This window comes from Lutjanus erythropterus, chromosome 8 (assembly GCF_056507025.1).
Source record: "Lutjanus erythropterus isolate fLutEry1 chromosome 8, fLutEry1.hap2, whole genome shotgun sequence".
NCBI classification, from domain to species: Eukaryota; Metazoa; Chordata; class Actinopteri; order Lutjaniformes; family Lutjanidae; genus Lutjanus; species Lutjanus erythropterus.
In genome coordinates this window covers 32164629-32184365 of record NC_139324.1, presented here as the reverse complement: position 1 = coordinate 32184365, position 19737 = coordinate 32164629, and the positions used below count along the sequence as shown (strand labels likewise).

Genomic DNA, 19737 nt, shown 5'->3' with positions numbered 1-19737 from the left:
TACTCCAGCTCCACCTTTTAGTCCAGCTCCAACACAACAGGGAATACAGTACTGAGGTGGTTTACGGAGTTTACTGATGGACAGACAGCTGTGCTTGTTGCTAAAGTAGTTAAACCTAACAGCTGCAAACTATAGTACCTTTAGCTAGTTAGGGCGCGACAGTTAGCAGCAGTTAAACTTCATAAATCACCTCAGTACTATATTCCCCGTCGGCCTCAGAGGCTGTATTTGGTTCATTAACATGGACCCACCCCACCCCATTTCCACACAAAATAAATTGGTTCATAACCTGAAAAGTTGGTTCTCAACTGGAACTAAGAAACAGCAGGTTTTCCTTGGGAACCAAAGTGGGCGTGTCATATTTTAAAGGTTGTGTGCCGTGTGCAGTGCCCTCTGTTGTTATTGATCTTTGATCCCAAAGATTCTTCTCAAAATTGATGTAAGCACAGTGTGGTTCATTAGATAGCACCAAGGTTCCAAGAATCTTGAATGGAACCGGTTCAAGAACCGGAGCTAGTCTGGTAAGAAAGGGCTCACAATGAACACAGACGAACCACGCCGAACACAGCCTGGGAATACTATACTGAGGTGATTTACAGAAATTCCTGATGGATAGCAATACTTGTCGCTAAAATTATTAGCTAACTGCCGCTAATTGTACTGCCGTTAGCTAGTTATCTCGATTAGCTATGCAACTTTGTGCCTCAGCTGATGGTGCTACAGTTCCGTACTGTAGTCCCTTTCTCTTGGTAAGTGAAGTGGTTTTTTTAATTGTGACAACACAATACACTTTCCTGTCACCAGTACAATGCAACGATGGAAGAAACACATTAAAAAATGAAGCAATGTGCCAACAAAAGGCAGTGAAGAAGACAACTGATAGAAAACATGAGCGGAAATACTGCAAGTTAAAAAAAAAATAAACGGGAAGGAAATGCGTTCAACACATTTGCTAAATAGTTATCCACAATGCTTCTTGTGAAGAAACACTGAATGTAAACACATTTTCACTTGTTTACAAGAAAACTCCACAGGGTACCTTTAATAAAAAATGCTCCAATCTTCATACTGTGTTCATGATCTCCGACAATACTTCATACTTAATGGTGTCAAGTTTAGATGTCCAACGTCTTTGACTCTCTTAAAATGTTAAAACACTGTCTGTTACAGTCATTGTAAGACACTTTTTTCACCAGTGGTGCTGGTAATAGTAATAAATTAAATATCAGAAACTATGTAAAATACTGGCTGTCATGAAGGATCCACATTCAACATACAACCTACAAAATATTTGCAGATTTATTTGTTGAACGTTACAGTAACACGTTTGGCAGCCCAGGCTCGGCCTTCTGAGCATAAAGTTCAGTCACAGTGGTCACTACAGACCTGATTGCACAACTCTGAAACCATAAGAAGTAAAAAATACACCATAGAACAGTTAAAATATCTTGTATACTCCATACAAATAAATGCCACTTTTAACACTGCTTTTGGCACTTGCGTGTGTCAGGAGGGTCAGAGGTCACATCAATAAACAATTTTCCAGTGCGTGGGCTGTTCACATTCTTTCTCAGTGTCCCCACAGAAACGATTATATGTAGTTTTGGGGTCAAAACCCAGGATCTCCCGCTCTTCGTGGATCCGGAAAGAGAAGGTTGACACTGATGTTCCTATGAAGAATCTGAAAATATTAATATAAAAAAAACTTAGCAAAGCGTTATGCATAAAATGTACAAACTGGAAAATTACATGAGCACATCACACACAGTGAGAACAGCATGCGCAGCTGCCCAGACTAGTTTTTCAAGTTCAAATATTTTCCATGGGTTGGTAAAACATCAACACTTATTAAGACTTTGTTTTCAAGTAGGCCATAGGGTGACACACAGTAACTGGCATTAACTTGTTAGTAAGGTGAATTATCAATACTTTTGTAATACTAAAAGTTTACAAAACTACTATTTGATGGCATTGAAGGTCCAAAAGCTATAAAAAAAAAGGATCTAAGTGCTCATTCATTTAGTTCGGTCTTTATTTTTCTGCCTGAAACTGGCTTGCAGCACTCAGAATTCAAGTTTTACATGAGTTATCACATAATTTAAGTATTTAACTTATATAATAATCAACAAGAGTCTACAGTGACATTCATAATGTTGAACTTTCAGCTAAATGCTAACTTTAGCATGCCAACATGCTCACAATGACTCCGCTGGGATGCTGATGTTCAACAGGGATGCTTTGTGTTTCAAAACCCGTACTACCGCATGTCCAAATACACAGTATGTCAAATGCAGTACGCCAAAAACAACAGGATGTCCCTCTGCATCTTGCAGTATGTAATCCAGCATGTTTTTCTGGTTATTCTGACCTATAATCCTCTGCACAGCGGAAAATTTTATACATCAACTGAGCTGCCCAGGCAGCACATGACACTTTTACCATTCAAAATCACATACCTCTTCCTTTCACTACAGACTGTGATGGATGAATAAGCAAGAGGGATGGCGCAATGTTATAATGAAGCAGTATGCCCCAAAAGCATGGACATTCCATGCAACTGTACATAGTTCAAAAGGGCAGCTGCTGCTGTACATACTAAAAGTAAAAAGTATGTGATTTGAAATACAGGGATAATGTTTACTATGTTCACCATTTTTGCTGTATGTTTGTTAGTATGTTATCATTTGCTAATTAGCACATAAAATACGACTGCGGATGATGGAAATATAATTAGTTTGGTAGGCATTTGTTTATAAAACAAAAAAACACTAAAGAACTAATTTGATCTGATGATGGTGCAAGATGAAAAGTCAAGAAGAAAGGGAAAATTTTGCAGCTTGAATTTACACTTGAGACCAGAGGCTTAAACCAGAAAAGGTTTAGTTTTAAATCAACGACAACACAGCTAAGTACATCAACATAATCAAATATGTGCTTTTATTGTCTAATAAACTGACTGATAAGCTGCTATTCTAATCATCACGTAGTGAATGGATGTAGCAAAACCATAAAAAATACTTTACCTTGCATGAGCACATATCCACTGGTCGATGATGGCCACCCCTCCATCTTTAAGGAGCTCTAGGTCGTCTGCTGTCGGCTCAAAGCGCACCATTTCTGGCAACAACTTTTTCAGCTCCTTCAGTTCTACAAGAATACATCGATTGCACAGATTTAGTCACCCATATATTGGCCTCTTAAATTAAAAAACAGTCAGATCAATCATCAGAAAATAATTCAGTGTGCTGCAAAACACTGATGAACTATTGTCAATATTTAAAATGAAACTTCTCCATATATCTGTGCTGGTGATAAATCATTACCTTCACCATCTGCATCTGTGGCAACAAACACCTTGTCGAGTTTGTGCTTCTTCATCAAGCTGCGTATTTTTTTGACTGCCCCCTTCAGGCTGGGTACATCCTCCCTGTGACCCCAGATAAAGTCCTTCCTGCGCAGGTGGACACCCAGATATGGACCACCTTTAGCTGAGCCCAGCTTGGCCTGAGGAGGAAACAAAGAGACAACGGACCACTGTTTAATGACGGCATAAAATTCAAAACTTGATCATCAAAACGCTGAAATCAGTGGTCGTTTTCACAGATACCCGACAAGCGAGTTGGGCTAAAATTTTACAAGCGATCATCGTCAGCCCATCCATCGGCGATTGGTGATACCATCGTCCCCCCACCAACCTTCTCCCATCCTCTCTGGTCTCAGCTGGGAGATGTGCGCAAGCTTCGAATTCACTATGTTAGGCCTGCTGCGTACGTTTATTACGTCCAGTGGACAAAATAAACTCACAAAGTGTCTAGAAATTACGTTTTCACACTTATTTTCCATTTAAACTGAGAAATAAAACTGTTCACCTTCTGAAGTTTCTCTCTTTTACCAAACTAATACAAGCTTAAGTGTCTCATTAACGCCTCGGAAAACACACTTCATTTAAACTCGACAGAAAAACATGTAAAACTCACCAAAACCGTCTTGGTTAGTCTGTCCACTCTTCCAACAATCACAAACTCTGGTTGGGTCAAAAGAAATCCTCACTTTACCGCGTGGAAAGAGTTTAAAGAGTCTGACTCTGCGGGCTGTTTTCCTCTCACTCGTCTCCCAGCTCAGAGCACTCACGGTCGGCTGAGTGGGCGTGTACTGCGCCGCTGGATGAGAGCGCGGTGCAGAGCAGAGGCTGTCGCTCTGCAGACTATTACATCAGCAAAATAAAATGAAAAATATTGCCCTAAAAATCAGGCAAAAAAAGCAATCGGTGATGGATTCAGCCCATCGTTGATAGACGATATAGTCGTCCACTCGCCCAACCCTACCCTACAGGTATTTTATAGTATTTTTTCAACGTCCATTCAACGTACTCTGCATGTTTCATATAGTTTATATAACAACGTAACAAAAATTCCTTTAAAATGTGGCAATTTACTGAGTATCCCTGACTAGCATGTTGCTGAAATGTTGTGATGTTCATTTATTTAAGATTTGGCAACATTCCTGCAGCATTACAATTTAAATGTTACATTGCAGCGACGTTCCTACAACATAACATTTAACGTGTTACGTTGCAGCTGTATTACTGCAACATCACACTTAACATGATACGTTTCAACTTTGTTGGCTGGCAAAGACCCTGTCTTAGTAGGGACTTTGCAAGTGACATCCAAGTTGTGACACTGACTAGATGACTGAGCAAAGATCAAACAAGATGTTCTAATCTACCATGAAGTCTGACATTGGCCGGCATGAATACAACAACATGTGTTTGACTGATCTGATTTTCTGATATGATAAGCTAAAAAATTTCAAGAATCATCAAATACGTAAGAGCCAGAACTTAAAAGTACACCCAGCAAATTATGGAAAATGGTAACAGTCACATGGTGAATACTGCACGATCACGTATTCATGCACCAATCAGATAGATGGACTCACTTTCATGCGAGTCCAGTCCTCGCTGTAAACGGTGTTGTCTCTGTCATCTGTGGAGTTCAGGTATGTTGCTCTGAAGTCGTCTCCGATGAGTCTCAGGTGCTTGGCAAAAACCATACTGCGGCGGGTCTACATCAAACAAAGCCAGGTACGGTTGGAAGAGAATCATTTACTTATCATAATAATCATCTAATAATCTAATAGATATATAGACAACACACGTATTTACTGATTTAAACCCATTCTTCTGCTTTTTCTTTAGATATTTTCTTTATACATTTATCATGTCTCATTTAATGTATCTTATTTTTTATGAATTGTGTTTTTCCCTTTTAATATCATTACTGAATTGAATTCATATGTTTACTCTTTTTTATTGTATCATTAACACTTTGGCGATATTGTTTATAAAACATACATGCCAATAAAGCATAGTGAATTGAATTGAGAGTCCCCTTTAAACCATATATCTTAAAGATACCCTGCAAAAATCAACACCGCAACAGAGTAATTTTACAAGGCAGCACTACATCTACAGCAAATGAAAAATAAAATACATAATATATGTCATCCAATACCTGACACCAACATTACTTTAAAAAAGGGTGTTATGCTGTTCACTTGACTTACATCCCAGTAATCCTTCCCAGCATAGTGATCATGGAGGAGTGTCTCTGCTCGGTCAAGCATAACAGACCTGTAAAATGGTAAAATACGAATACGTCGATTCCTGTCAGTGTCACCAAGATCTGAGAGAACACAGTGTGAGTAATACCTCACTTAACTAACAATGGAGCCGGATCATCTTTCAGATATTCACAACGAGAAGAATCAAAGCCTCTGCTGTCTTCGAGAGGATTTAGGCCGAACACTGGCTGTTTCTACTATGAACTCATCTATCAGCCTCACCTGTCATTTAATACACACAATAGGATTAAATGCTCTATGTTGAATTTAACTTCTCATCTTGGACTGGACATATATTCAGTGCAAGAGTCAAACCACTGAGATACGCCGCAGAGTGTCACAGGAAGTCACTCCTGCCTGTGGCCATCAGTCTCTTCAAGTCCTCCCTCACAGTTTGTGACACTCTGAGTCAATAAACTGGTCCTTGGACTTATTTCAACCCTGTCGGCTGCTATAATCCCACAATTTATTTATAATTTATATCTTTAACTGTGCAGTACTGACTTAACATTACAATAATTAAATCAACTGTGTAATCATCTGATATACACTGACATTTATGCTGCATTTATACTGTACAACTTTAAACTAATACTCCTATTTATAATATTCTAACTTTTGCCTTTTAATGCACATATTTAAAAACCACACTTATGTTTTTGTACACAGCTGTTATACATTGTGGTATGCACATTTTTCATTTTCTAGTAACTCAAAGATAAGCCACCTTTGTTGATAATTCTGACAAAAATACAAAGGCTTTTTTTACACTAATATCTTTGCACTGACTTTCCCATATTAGAGAAAAGTATGATTTAAAGATTTACTAAAATAGTCTCAGGTAGAGGCACCTATTTTGACTGCTAATGTGTAACTGATTTACATAAATATTTGTAAAGAAAAATAAATATTTTTTCAACAGTTTGTGACCCAGTGACTCTAAATTAATACCAAACATTATTTGATCAATGGAAAAATGACACACACCTATTTGTACTAGTTTTTAGTGTGTCCTCTATTTTATAATATTAGTTTTCAAAATCAAAATTTCAGCATTTTTTTTTTTTGACCCACCTGTTGATACATGTTTACTGGTCACAATGGAAAGTTTTTTTTTCCTTCATGATTCATCTTTATTGTTTTGTTCCATCTTGGTATAAAATTTATATCTACTAATTTTCTCATTTAAGCACATTATGTACACCACATATCCCACTTTCTCCAGCCTTTGACTGAAAACATCCAAGAGAAGTGGTATAATGCACATATTTTTACATACTTCTTATTTCTATTTTCCCCCTGGTACAGTACTGCAGGTTAAAAAAGCCAAAACCCAACAATTTATTAATGTAAAATGAACAGCTCTTTCTCAAATTCTGTAACTCAGACGTGTGTTGGGAGTAGACACAAAAGACATTTCACCTTGTCACAGTAACCTCGATTTTGGGCCAAATTGAATTCTTCGCATCATTCACTTTGATAGCATTACTGAATACTGGATCCCTTTCTTCCTGTATATGTTTCAGGGAGAGTATATATTAGAATTTATTTAAGCATACTCACTTTGCAAAAAGACATAAAAAGGTTTGTACTCAGAGTAAGAAAATTAAAATGTTACTCCAGTAAGGTTAGTCTCTTGGTGAAGTGGTTCTGTTAACTGTAATAATTCACCTTCAGTGCTGCTTTATGAGTATAAGCTGGTACTGTACTGAATCAAAGGTTACTTGCAAAAGGGATAAGATTTAATGATAATCATCAAGCTCGATAGACCTGAACGCAACCACAAATTTCAAAAATAATAACACAGATTTATCTGACACAGACTAATTTTACCAGCCGCTGTTACTTGAAAAATGTCAGTGAATTTTATAATGACATGTTGTTCTGTAGACTCACGTGACTGTGATGTTTTTCTGAAGAACTGGAGCCATGATGGAGGCATGGCCTTGTGCTGATACACATGTTACATTTCGAGCTCTCGTCTCCTCGTAGCCCCAAAACCAGCCCCTTGGGAACACACAGAAACCAGATAACGAGACGGGTGATGATGAATGGAGACGAGGGAGGTGTGCAAGCAGGAATCATTAATACAGAAGTGCTGTGAATGTGATCCATCACTGTCTGAAGGAGGTCTAACTGAGTTATTCAACTATCATTACATTTCATTTTCTGTGGCACTTAAGCTTGATGAATCTCTGTCATGCAGGAACAATAAACAGTGACAGTCGTCATGATGCTGATGCTGTTTTCTGAATCCAACAGTTATCAAACTTTTTCTAACATGGTTTGGAAAAGATCTGCCAGGATAGAAACCCAGTATCTGATGTCAAAGCCAAATCTTTTAAACACACAGCCACTACATATAGAGACAGAATCTATATATTTATACTTTGGCAGGGTTGAAACAACAAGGATCATTTTTAACCTGATTAAGTCATGGTTTAACTTTAAATTATGCTGCACCAACTCTTTAACATTAGCTGTAAATTAGCTGTTAACTTTTTTAGCATCCAACAGATGGCTGCCAACCATTAATAACAAGCAGATCCGCTCAGAGTTTTTCCTCACTGCAGTCACCTCAGTGCTTCCTCTTGGTGGGAACAACTGGGTTTTTAAACAGCCTAGACCTGCTCTATATGAGAAGTGCTCTGAGATAACTTTGTTACGATTTGGGACTATATAAATAAAACTGAACTGAAAAAGCTAGCTAGCAAACAATGCAACATTTTGTTAACTTTTTAGCAAGCTAGCTACATAAGGCTAATGTTTAGTTAGCTTCGCTAGCTAGCAAACAATGTAATGTTAAGAAATACAAAGCAGCCAAAAGTTGTACTTACTAGGTCATGACAGCCCTCAAATTTATTTTAAATTAGTTAATTTATTTTAATGATTAAACATACATAGATTAACATAAATTAACTTGGATTTACTACACGTAAATTAGTTTTTAATTCCTGCAACAAAGCTCTGCTTAAGTCTGGATTTACTCATTTTAAACCTAGTTTTGCTTAACATCGTTTAAAGCTGATCTTAGACTGTAAAATTAATCTTCGTTGGTGCAACCCAGTCTGTGTTTTACACTGCTATTGTGGGTTTTGTGCATTGTGTTGCTTTACCTGTAGTATCCCTGTTTGTCTTTGGAGTACATCAGCTTCTCAATGCACGGCCGCACGTCAACCTTTTCCTCCCATTTCCCGTCAGTCCATCCCTCAGCGTAGTTTTGCAGTACAAGAACATGGTCTATGAAGGGGCCTCCATTCTCTAGACCGAAGAGAAGAACAAAACACATTCTCTGGATGTTTGACTTTAAATTGAGCTATGGAGTAATCTGTGTCAACAACTGATTAAAAAGTTGTGACTGTAAAAAAAGAATTATTAATATTTATTAGAGGAAAAAGAGCTTAAAAATACCCAGTCAGTGAAAACCTAAAAGGTAACTCCAGCCTGGGTCAACAAATTTAAAAACTCACCAGCGATGAATTCCTCATACTCAATAACAGGCACATTGGCCTGCAGGCTGGTGAGGCTGAAGAACTCTCCCCACGGGATGCGGATCTGGTGGATGTTGGGGCTCTGCCAGTGGTAGAGGCGACCCCATGGAGGGAGCACCAGTACCCAGTCATCCCCCTCTTTCCTCAGCGTCTTCACCAGGGAGGCCATGCGGATGAAGACATCCCTCCGCAGATTGAAACCCTCTGGGGGGTTCACGTCGTACAGAAGGTACCTGAGGCGACAACGGAGGACGTGAGAAATCTGAGTTTGAAAAAGCTTTGTGAAGGAAAAAAGCAGCAAGTTCACTGGTCCATCAACACAAAGGTGAAGTCTAACTGACTTTACTATCATCAAACCAACCACATTCAGTTATTATTCATCCAATTATCCAATTTAAATTGGAATTTAAATTAAATCTTTATTTCTCATCTTTATTTCTCATCTTAAATCTTTCTTTTAGAGTGTATGAAATAGACTGGTGAACACAAGTGTTACTCATGACACAAATTACGGCCCTGTTCCATTTAGTGTGGCAGAGCCTCTCCAGTGCCACCATACACAACAGCAGCCTCCTAACTCTGTTTGACCTGAATGTAACCAAACCTCATTTACTATCACTGGTAACATCTGTGTTTATCTACTATTTCAAGTCAAAATGGCTGCTGTGAACAGGGTGTTTAATGTTCACTGTAGGAGCTTCAGGTAGCCATAATTCAAAGCTTTTTAGAAATCAGTTACTTCTATCTTGTGGTTGAAGTGAATAGAATTCTAATTATAAACCTACCCTTTTCTATTAAAGCAGTTCACATCTTGTGCCAACATTTCATTTGTGGTTTGTTTTTAGAACTGGGTGGCGACAGGTTGACTAACCGGTAATAGCCATGCAGGAGCATCATAAAAACAACAAAACCGGGCCATGACAAAGGTCAAACACATGAGTCAAGCATCAGCATTACACCTAATAGTTGTATCATGTTGTAATTGGTCAGCATATTACACTGTGGTATTTTCTTTTATAGTTCTAGGGTTTCGTTTGCTGCTGTTATCATTTTTTTGTCCACACATTGACATTGCACCAACATATTATTTAATTCTTATAAATTAATGCTTTTACATGTACGCTGATATCATGGTTGTGATCAGGTTTTTGGAATATCCTGGTTTCACTGCAACTGGATATACTATGTGGAGTACTCTACATAGAAACTAGGATACTGTGACATCATGTAAAACCTTATCCAGGTTTCTGAACCATGTCACAGCGGCTGAGACGGTGAGAAATCAAGACACACCTGCAGACAGACAATCACAAACCTGGATACTGTACACTGGGATACGAAAAACCACATTTTTCCCATGTAAACCCCATACCCTGATTATGATCAAAACCAGGAAAGTAATGCACGTGTAAACACACTCAATGACAAACTGTACAGTGTAAATTCATGATTAAAAAAAACATTTAATATGTTGAGAATATGTATTTAAAGGGACAGTTCGTCCTAAATCAAAAATGTTTTAATTTTCTTTCTTTTTTTGTTAATCCATCTAGATTTTTGGCACAAGTTCCTGAGTTTTGGAGATAATGGCTGATCAGCTGTATATATGTATGACTTCACTCAAACTACAGGGCACTCAAAGCACCAAAAAAAAGTCAGTTTAAAAACTCAGCAGCAATGTATTTTTCTAGATACATGATGCTTACTCAAGATAACCCACAGCTGTAACTTCTTATCCATGAGTTGATGCACATTTCCTACTGCAGGGTGATGCAGCTGGTGGGTGTAGTTTTGGTAGAAAGATTAAAGTTCCAAAATGAAACAGCACACAACAAGCTACATGGATTATCTTGAGTAATCAGGTCATGAGAGACATTGCTGTTGAGTTTTTCAAATGTATTTTTGGGGGCTTTGAGCACCACAAGCTGAGTGCCATCTAGTTACATTATATTCAACATCATATCCAGCTGTTGTCGGGAGACACCTGCAAGTTGCTGGATCACTATGTGCAGCCAACAGTAAACCACAGTAAAATAATTAAGTAATTAAGCATCTTTTATCAACAAACCTCAAAATCCTATTCAATAGTGAAGTCATTCAGCATCACTATGTAACACACAGGCTTTTATATCACATCACCTATATAACGCTAAATTAAGTTTTGTATTTACACATGTATTGTCTATAATTTCTTCATAACATCATAGTCAGTTTAATCAATTAATCCACCCTCACATAACTTTGTTGTCCTGCCAAGTAACGTTACTTAAACGTTAATGATTCCGTTACTCTGCAGTAAAGTGTGACAAAAAGAGACTGTATTAGGATAGTGTGCCTGTAATGAACTATTTGTCATATGCCGAAATTCACCACAGCACTGCGGGGTTTTGTGAATGACACTAAATTATAGGTCAATACGAGTGTATGGTTTCAATACGCAAGAAATCATTAAATTAACATATTTTTGAATGGAGCCAGGTACACCTTAACATCTCATCAAAACTGCAGGCTGCGGCTTATCAACACAAGCGGTCAAGTCTGGCAAACGGGACAGAAATACAGCTTTGAAAGAAGTGTACCTTAAAGCTGCACTGTACAAATAAACATATCCCGTTACAGTTAAACGAAAATGTTACTGATGCTACGTTAGCACAGAGCGGCTAGCTAACAGTAAGTTAACATGTCAGTAAACTCACCGTAGATCTCTAGCGGCTGCGATGGACACAGTGGCCGTGTGACTCGCACTGAACACATCGGCAGTGGTTACTGTTTGAAATGCTGCAAAAGCGACGAAAACCCTCAAACAGAATGAAGCAAAATAATAAACTGAAGCAGTAAATACCAGTGGTGTTTGCGCTGCTCTGTTCGCCATATTTCCTCAGAGCCACGCACTTCCGGGAAGCGTAAAAAGCGTCTCGACAGTTGCCGAGCAACCAGCAATGACACCAGCACTGATTATCAGTCTGTGAAATAAAATAGGTTTATTACAACATATTCTTCAAGTTTAGTATTTTAAATGAGCGTTAAATCCGTATTTTATTCAATTAAACAAACTTGTAAAAAAAAAAAAAAACTAACAACACCGTTACATTTCTTACTTAAGTAAAAAAAATAAATAAAATAAAATATACATATATATATATATATATATATATATATATACGGATTTGTTAAATCCTTAATTCTGATTGCAGCATTCTAAGGTCTGTTATTTCTCTATAGCAGACTGTTCCTAGGCTCATATCAGACCGTTGCTATGTAAAATATACCGTTGCTATGAAGAATAGACAGTTGCTATGGACACAGTTCTGGTCATACACTAGGGAGGAGCAATAAAAACATTTTAAATCCATAAAAATCATTTTAAAATTAATATTTTATATCAAATTATTGCTTTTTTTTGTAAGTGGGCAAAATAAACCACAACAGGGTGATGCAGGAAGGGTTTATTTCTCAGTAATGACCTACTCACTGTTCATTATCCCTTACATATAAATAAATTATACAAGTGTTGATGAATGATAAATTTAATTTATGTTATTGTGTTATTGTGTGTTTACGCACTGGCTAACTGTCACACTGTCATGGTTCACTAAGACCTCTTCAAGAATGTTAATGATACTGTATAACACCCACATAAATCCACACCCAAAACAGTCCAAGCTCCACCAAAAACAACCATGATCCCATGTGCTCTGAATTCAGTAAGAAACTTAATTCAGAGTCCAACATTTTGCATGTCTAGGTACAGGTTTGCTCCCTAACTGACGCTGAGAACGCATCACTGGACGTTGTCCTGGTCGTATGTCACTCCCAGTTGTCTTCTGGCCTCATCCATAACCTCTGCTATCAGGCTGGTGTGAGCCCACGGCATCCCTGCACTCTCCTTCAGTCCTAGAGGGGAACAGGCAGTAACAAACAATGATAAGCAAGACATCACAGCAATCAGGATGCATCATGGCATTGACAGCTGATTGGCCAAGATAAGCTATTAAAATCTAAAAAGTTGCATTCACAGTTGGATGTAGCAAAGGACTGAAAATGTTAAGAAATAAAACAGATCAGAGCAATTCAGATCAACTGTAAATGTGACATCTAGCTGTTCTATTTCGATGTTTCTATTTCAGAGCATCTTGTACCTTTCAGCAGACACTGGCGGACCTCCTCAGCTTCATATCGTAGACCTGTGCTGTTGGTGAAGTTCAGTAGCATATCAGCCTCCGGCAGGGGGAACTGCATCTCCTTCCCGTTTACCTCCAGAGCTGTGGGACACCACATATGGTGGGGAACCTAATGAGGAAATCAGCTTTTTAATGTCACTCACCTTGCATAACATGTTTGAGCCATTCATACAAAGGGTTAAATATTTGTAAATACTGCTAACTGAATTTTTGTATCACTTGGTTTTCTGGTGTTGACTGACTACTGTCATTTTTAAATTTGCTTGTTTGTTAATCAACTGGTTATGAAACAGTCTTGATTTAAAACTGATGCCTCGACATGACCTCTGTAAGTAAATAAGATAATTCTCGGGAAGATTTGCTATTTCTGTGATTGTTCTTAATGTCTGCCAGGAGGTCGGATTCTCTGCTAAATCAAATGAAACAAGCCTGTGGTTACATTTTCCTGGGCAAAGTTACACTAAGTAGCACATTAGTCAGTTAAAAGGAAGAAGGTGGAGATTTTTATTTCAATCATTTTAAATAAAAAAAATCTAAATAAAAAATATGAAGGTTCCTTGCAGTAGCTTTAAGTTTACAAGTCACAGTAAAATTGTAATAACAACCCTACTAACTATAAAAGCTTAACTTTACTATAGTTTGATTAAACTGCTTAAAGATGGTACAGACAGTTCCTTAAAATCTAGCCCATGATGGGAGACTTTGGCCAAAGTATTTGATGACCTTTGACCCCTGAGCATCAAGATTCAGCAATCTACTATCTTTCTCCAGAATTGCTTCCTGCACTTTTAAATACCCATTTCAATACGTACACGGATGTATGGACCTTTAGGATAACAAAAACACACTTTCTTATAGTTCCAAATAATGATGTAATCAATCAAGAGGACAGAAAGTCTATGGGCGCTTCAGCAGCATGGAGATGCTTCCACTTTTACTTACTGCAGGCTGTGTTTACTGTTACCTTAATGGTTCCTTTGGTCCCAGCGATAACTGCATCACAGGCGAGCATCATGGTCATTGAACAAGTGCAAACGGCAAGTCTGTCTCCTGAGAACTTCAGGACCAAAACCACTGTCCCATCAACACCTGGACAAATGAAGCAGTGAGAGATTTGTAAATACAAAGTGCCTTGTAATATTCTTTATAAAGGAGGAATCACAGTTTTCAAATAGAAAATATTCCATCAAAATTAACGTTCTTCAGACAATCACCTGCGTCCGTGCGTTCCCCCGTGGCTTGGATGGACTCGGGCCTCTCGCCATTAAAAGCCATGAAGACAAACTGCAGACAGTAGATGCCCAGGTCCAGCAGGGCTCCACCTCCCAACTTCCTCTCAGCCAGGCGAGGGACGTGGGTGAGCGGAGCCCCCAGATCGGCCCTCACAAACCGGACATCACCCAGATCACCCTGTCCTAGCAGTCTCCTCGTTTCAAGGGAAACGGGAAAGAAACGTGTCCAGATTGCCTGAAAAGAGACATGGAACAGTTTGAACGCATGAAAGGTGAGTGGTGAATGTGATTCTGGTTTTAAAAAAAAATGACTGTTTAGTTACCTCCATGAGAAACACACTGTTGTCTCGGGCTGAAGTGATAAGTTCCTGCACCTCCCTCGAATTCATAGCCAGAGGCTTCTCAATCAGCACGTTCTTCTTGGACTTCATGAAGAGTTTGCCAGTAGCCAGGTGGTGAGGATGGATGGTGCCGACGTACACCACATCTACAGAGAGAGGGAAAGAGACACGAGTGTTAAGAAACATTATTTAAAACCTCACTTAGGGAAAGTATGTCATGCAGAGTCCTCTAAAGATGAGGATTCTTGGATCTGATTTGAAGGGATGGTTTGGATAATGTGATGTAGGGTTGCATGAGGTAATTATCCACAGCCAGTGTGGACGGGGTCAGCAACAAAAGCAATGACAAGCAAACAAATTTTGGCCACTTAGAAAAGGCCCGCCTAAAAATAAATAAATAAAAAGAAAAAAATCAATATCACTTCAAGTGTACAATAAATTTAGAGTATTTTCACCACCTTTCTTGGCCGCCAGGCAGACTTTTCTGCTGGGAAATAGCCGTTCTAGAAGCCAAATATCACCCTGTCCGCACCGACCAAACTCCATCGGCAAAATCCATCTTTTTACTTCTGAGAAAACAGGAACTGCTGATCTAGCACCGCCTTCATCTGTTAGGTTTGTTTGTGGTATTATGTGACTTTTGTGAATTCAAACTAACCTTTTAAACCCAGACTACCTCTGAAAAAATGTGCAATTATGTTTTTGTTATGCACTGTTATTGCATCTGACATACAGTGAGGCAAAAATGCTTTTTTATTTGCATTGGAAATGTTTTGAGATATTTGTAGAACTCAAAGTTTTGAGGCTGTGCCCAGTTTTTCAGCGTAGCATAAAATATTTTCAGTGTTTGATTTTTGAAGTCATCCAAAAGTATTCAGATTAGATTAATTTTTTGTCATTCAATGGATTACGTTACTAGTTACAAAAACTGGCATGTAATTTGTATTCAGTAACTGCCTACTTTGAAAGTAATCTGACCCAAAAATTTTAAAAAAGCACTGTTACACAATGACACAAACAAGGTAACAAATCAAGGCAGCAGATCCCCTGTTCTTCGAGGTAAAATTACTGATTTCACTCATGGTGTTTGGTTTGGAGAGAGCCAAAAAAGGCTGCCTGACATCAATGTAAAGCAGTGAAAATATTCTAAATATAGCATTTACTTTAACTGATAAAGTTTTTAAGGTGGACCTTTTTTAAGTGGCTAATGAACCTTTTGTTGCTGACCCTGTCTTCAGCACTTTATTGCTCAGCTTCAGTGCTGATACTCCTCTCTGCTTCTCATCACCGACTACCGAAAAGTACCTCACACAACCCCACACCAAATAATCTGAATTATCCCTTCATTCCCTGTCCTAAAGAGACTTCAGCAAAGTAGACTCTGTTGATTAAATTTAGACTTAATTATTATGCCATATGCTGCCAGCAGAGCCCACCAATGTCTGGATCTTTTGCCAACTCATCATAACTTCCATATGCTCGAGGGATCTTGTGCTTTTTGGCAAATTCGTCAGCGTGCTGCAGGTCCCTCGCAGCAACAGCCACTATCTGAGGAAAAACAAACACATTAGGCGATGAGGCATTTATGTGCAATGATTTATATTGACGGAATATTTACATAACTTAAAATGTAAACGACAATGCAATCAGAAATTCGTCAATTATTGAAATGTAGACAACTGAAAAAGGCAATAAACTTTGAAAGATAATTTCACTTATTAACACATACATTTCTAGAATATTTGAAACATTTCTGTACTTCCTGCTCAATCGTGCTAATAAAAGTATAGTGAGTGTGGTGTCCCACACAGTTACTGAAGGGCTTTAATCAGATCATTTCACTACTGGGGGATGTATTTTAAATTTATGATTTAATAACACACAGGCTTCTTGGACTTTTATTGCACATGTATGAGACTAAAACTATTAATATCAGCAAGCAGTGGCAGTGTTTCAGTCCCGGTCTTGAAAGGCTGCTATGACATCAACAATCCACCAGATGTCACTGTGTTTGCTGCGGCTGCAGCCCAGAGCTTTGGATCTTTTTTAGCACAAATAGACAGAAATAATTGAGTACTGTGGAGCTGCAAAGAGGCCCTGGTCTATAGATCTTGTTCTCCATATCTAAGAGAATGTATTTGTTTGGGACAAACACCAGCAAATGTAGTATTTCAGTGAAAATGAAAAATGTGAGGCAAATACTACCATTCCCATAAATGATGCCTTCATCACAATATCATTTTAACCATATCCTGCAGCCCTACTGAGGAGCACAGAACAACATATTTCCTCTTCCTTGTACAGGCAGCACTGTTAATGTAGAAACCTGTTCAGAGGTGTGCAGTAGTTGAAGGGCTGGCCTTCCTGACAGCTGCAGGCAGATGTCTCCTGAGTTTAACACAGCAGTAAATGGCCTGCTCAGTGTTCCCGGCCGTGGCTAACTTCTAGTTGTGAAGATATGACTGATAGCATTGTAAGGAAAGGAGAAGTAGTTCCCTGCAGTACTGGAACAAAAGAGTGAATGCAGAGTCATCATCTTCACAGACACACCTGGTAGCTTTCCAGTACAACCACATTCTCATATGTAAGTGGGATTATGTGTTCTGCTTAAGGGCTCCTCGGTGATGGTGATGACGGAGGGCCAAACACTGAGGTTATGACAGCCAAAGAATAATGGGAGTATCTCCACTTCAACGATTTCCCCCTGGGGATCAATAAAGTTTTCCTGATTCTGATTCTTATACTGCAGTGATACTCAACTTGCAACCCATGAGTCAAATCTGGCCCCTGATCAGGTGCAACCATTTTCAATGAAAGAAAGAAAAAATAATTTCACAGACAGGATGAAATTTTGTGTGACGGTCATTCAGGCGGTGCAAAGTACAGTAGGATCAGATGGTGATCTCTGCAAGGAAAGACGCCTATTAGCTGAAGAGAAGCAAAAGTTATGCAGAAATTAGAATAATTCTGATCCAATGAATGTGTATGTTCATACTAAAAGAGCTTAAATATGCTTTTCATTCTGTTCCAGATAGGAGCAGTTTATGGTTAAGGAATCAGTCACTCATGATGGAAAAAGCAGGTCTGGGCAATATACCAATATTTTATTGTAGTATGAGACCAGATCTCATCTTAGATTTTGGATATTGCTGTATTGTAATATGACGTAAGTGTTGGGTTTTCCTTATTTCAACGGCTGCATTAAAGCAAAGTGATTTAACTTTCTGAACTACTATTTGCCTTTACCTACTTAGTCATTATATCCACATTAATTATGATTATTTATCAAGATGGTCATTGTGTTAATATTTTGTGAAAGAACTAATAGTTGCCCATACAATAATGTGATTTTATCCATACTGCCCAGCCCAATTTGATTATTTTACTTGTTTCATGGTATGTTATTTTAGAGAAAATACCTTTATCGAGATTTAGATCGTATAGCCCAAAATACAGAGATATGATTCATAGGCCTCACAGCCATATCAGCCAACTCAGCTCCACCACCACCAATGTTACAAATACATTTACATTTATTTATTCACGTTACCTTATAAATAACATTATTATTAATGTGTGTTTATTAACTGGCCCCTGGTCTCCTGCTTGTTGAGTATCCCTGCTATGTTTTCACACGTGCGTTTATTTGTTTAATTAATTTCCAGCATGCTTACATTAACACTTTAATGTGCTACGGCTCAGCCCACGGTTAAAACAGCGTTTATGATGAATTATGCAACTTTACTTCCCTTGTGATACAACTTATTCGCACTGAACGCAGCACAAATGTGCCCAGTCCCCCTTCATGTTACGTTTTGGTAGGTGTGTACATTAGCAGAAAGTTACCTGATGGTCTTCGGGAGTCAGAGTCCGTAAGGCAACACAGAAGTCATGACTAATTTTACCAGCACCGCATATTCCCCAGCGAGTTGCCATCGCAAGCTAACAGCTATCGTTAACTATGTAAGTAAGTTCAGTTTGCTAATGTTTTACACAACCATGGATGTATTACAACCCGTGCGCCGCATAGTCCCGCCCTACTGTGCTGTGATTGGCTACTGCTACTGTGCTGTGATTGGCTAGTAGTCGTTGCCTCGACAACTTATCCTTGATTTTTAATGCTCCTTTTATGACTACAAAATAAATTGTATCATCAGTAGTATTAAAAAACACCTTGCTGGGGCGGGTTTGGATTAAAAGTGAGGTCAGCGCCGTATAATATATGAATAGTTTGATATGACGTTGGATGTTAACGGAGGCTGTAACGCAAGTGTTTGACCACTAGATGGCGCCAAAGTGCCGTCTTGATGTTTTTAATGACTTTTCGTTTTTCTAAACTATATTGAACATCTTCAAATAACAAATAGGCAATATCATTAAAACACATCGAACAAGCAGAATAAATCAAATCACTAAAACAAAACCCAAACCCAAATAAATAAAATAATAAAAACATTTATAAAATATATAGTTGTAAATATCATTTTAAGATTGGGAGAATTTTTTTATTTAAATCGTTTTAAAATGCTATAAAACAAGGAGCTGCTTGGAAAAAAAAAATCTACATTTATGTGTAGAAAAATTAACATTATTACACAAAAATTCAAATTCTTTGTTTTACAAAAAACACCAAACTTTACAATATCACATTCAAAAACAGGTATTACACTCTTCATAACCAACCACTTGTGTATTCTTTCCCAGAGTTGTTATACTATTATTGTTGGCTGGAAATTGAGATTAATTTTTCATACATCAATATATAGTATGTAGTAGTGAATGTCATCCAATTCACAATTAATTTTAGGGCAAAATTATGAGATTTTGATATTTTTTTTTTTAGTTTTGCAGCCTCATACCTGCCAAA

General features: G+C 38.1%; 2 protein-coding genes across 2 annotated transcripts; both read right to left on the bottom strand.

Moving 5' to 3' along the window:
- Positions 1-990: 990 nt before the first annotated feature.
- Positions 991-12179, bottom strand: pofut2 (protein O-fucosyltransferase 2). Its single transcript, XM_084725329.1, has 9 exons — positions 11813-12179; positions 9096-9349; positions 8742-8886; positions 7522-7632; positions 5569-5635; positions 4942-5067; positions 3324-3504; positions 3024-3147; positions 991-1681 (listed from the first exon to the last, which is right to left on the bottom strand). The coding sequence occupies exons 1-9, from the start codon at positions 11986-11988 to the stop codon at positions 1528-1530; spliced, it is 1338 nt and encodes a 445-aa protein (XP_084581455.1). The 5' UTR covers positions 11989-12179; the 3' UTR covers positions 991-1527.
- Positions 12180-12674: 495 nt separating this feature from the next.
- On the bottom strand, positions 12675-18895 carry LOC146323099 (trans-1,2-dihydrobenzene-1,2-diol dehydrogenase-like). Its single transcript, XM_084724108.1, has 7 exons — positions 18717-18895; positions 16307-16418; positions 14853-15016; positions 14512-14764; positions 14262-14386; positions 13256-13406; positions 12675-13010 (listed from the first exon to the last, which is right to left on the bottom strand). The coding sequence occupies exons 1-7, from the start codon at positions 18804-18806 to the stop codon at positions 12898-12900; spliced, it is 1008 nt and encodes a 335-aa protein (XP_084580234.1). The 5' UTR covers positions 18807-18895; the 3' UTR covers positions 12675-12897.
- Between the last annotated feature and the right edge of the window lie 842 nt (positions 18896-19737).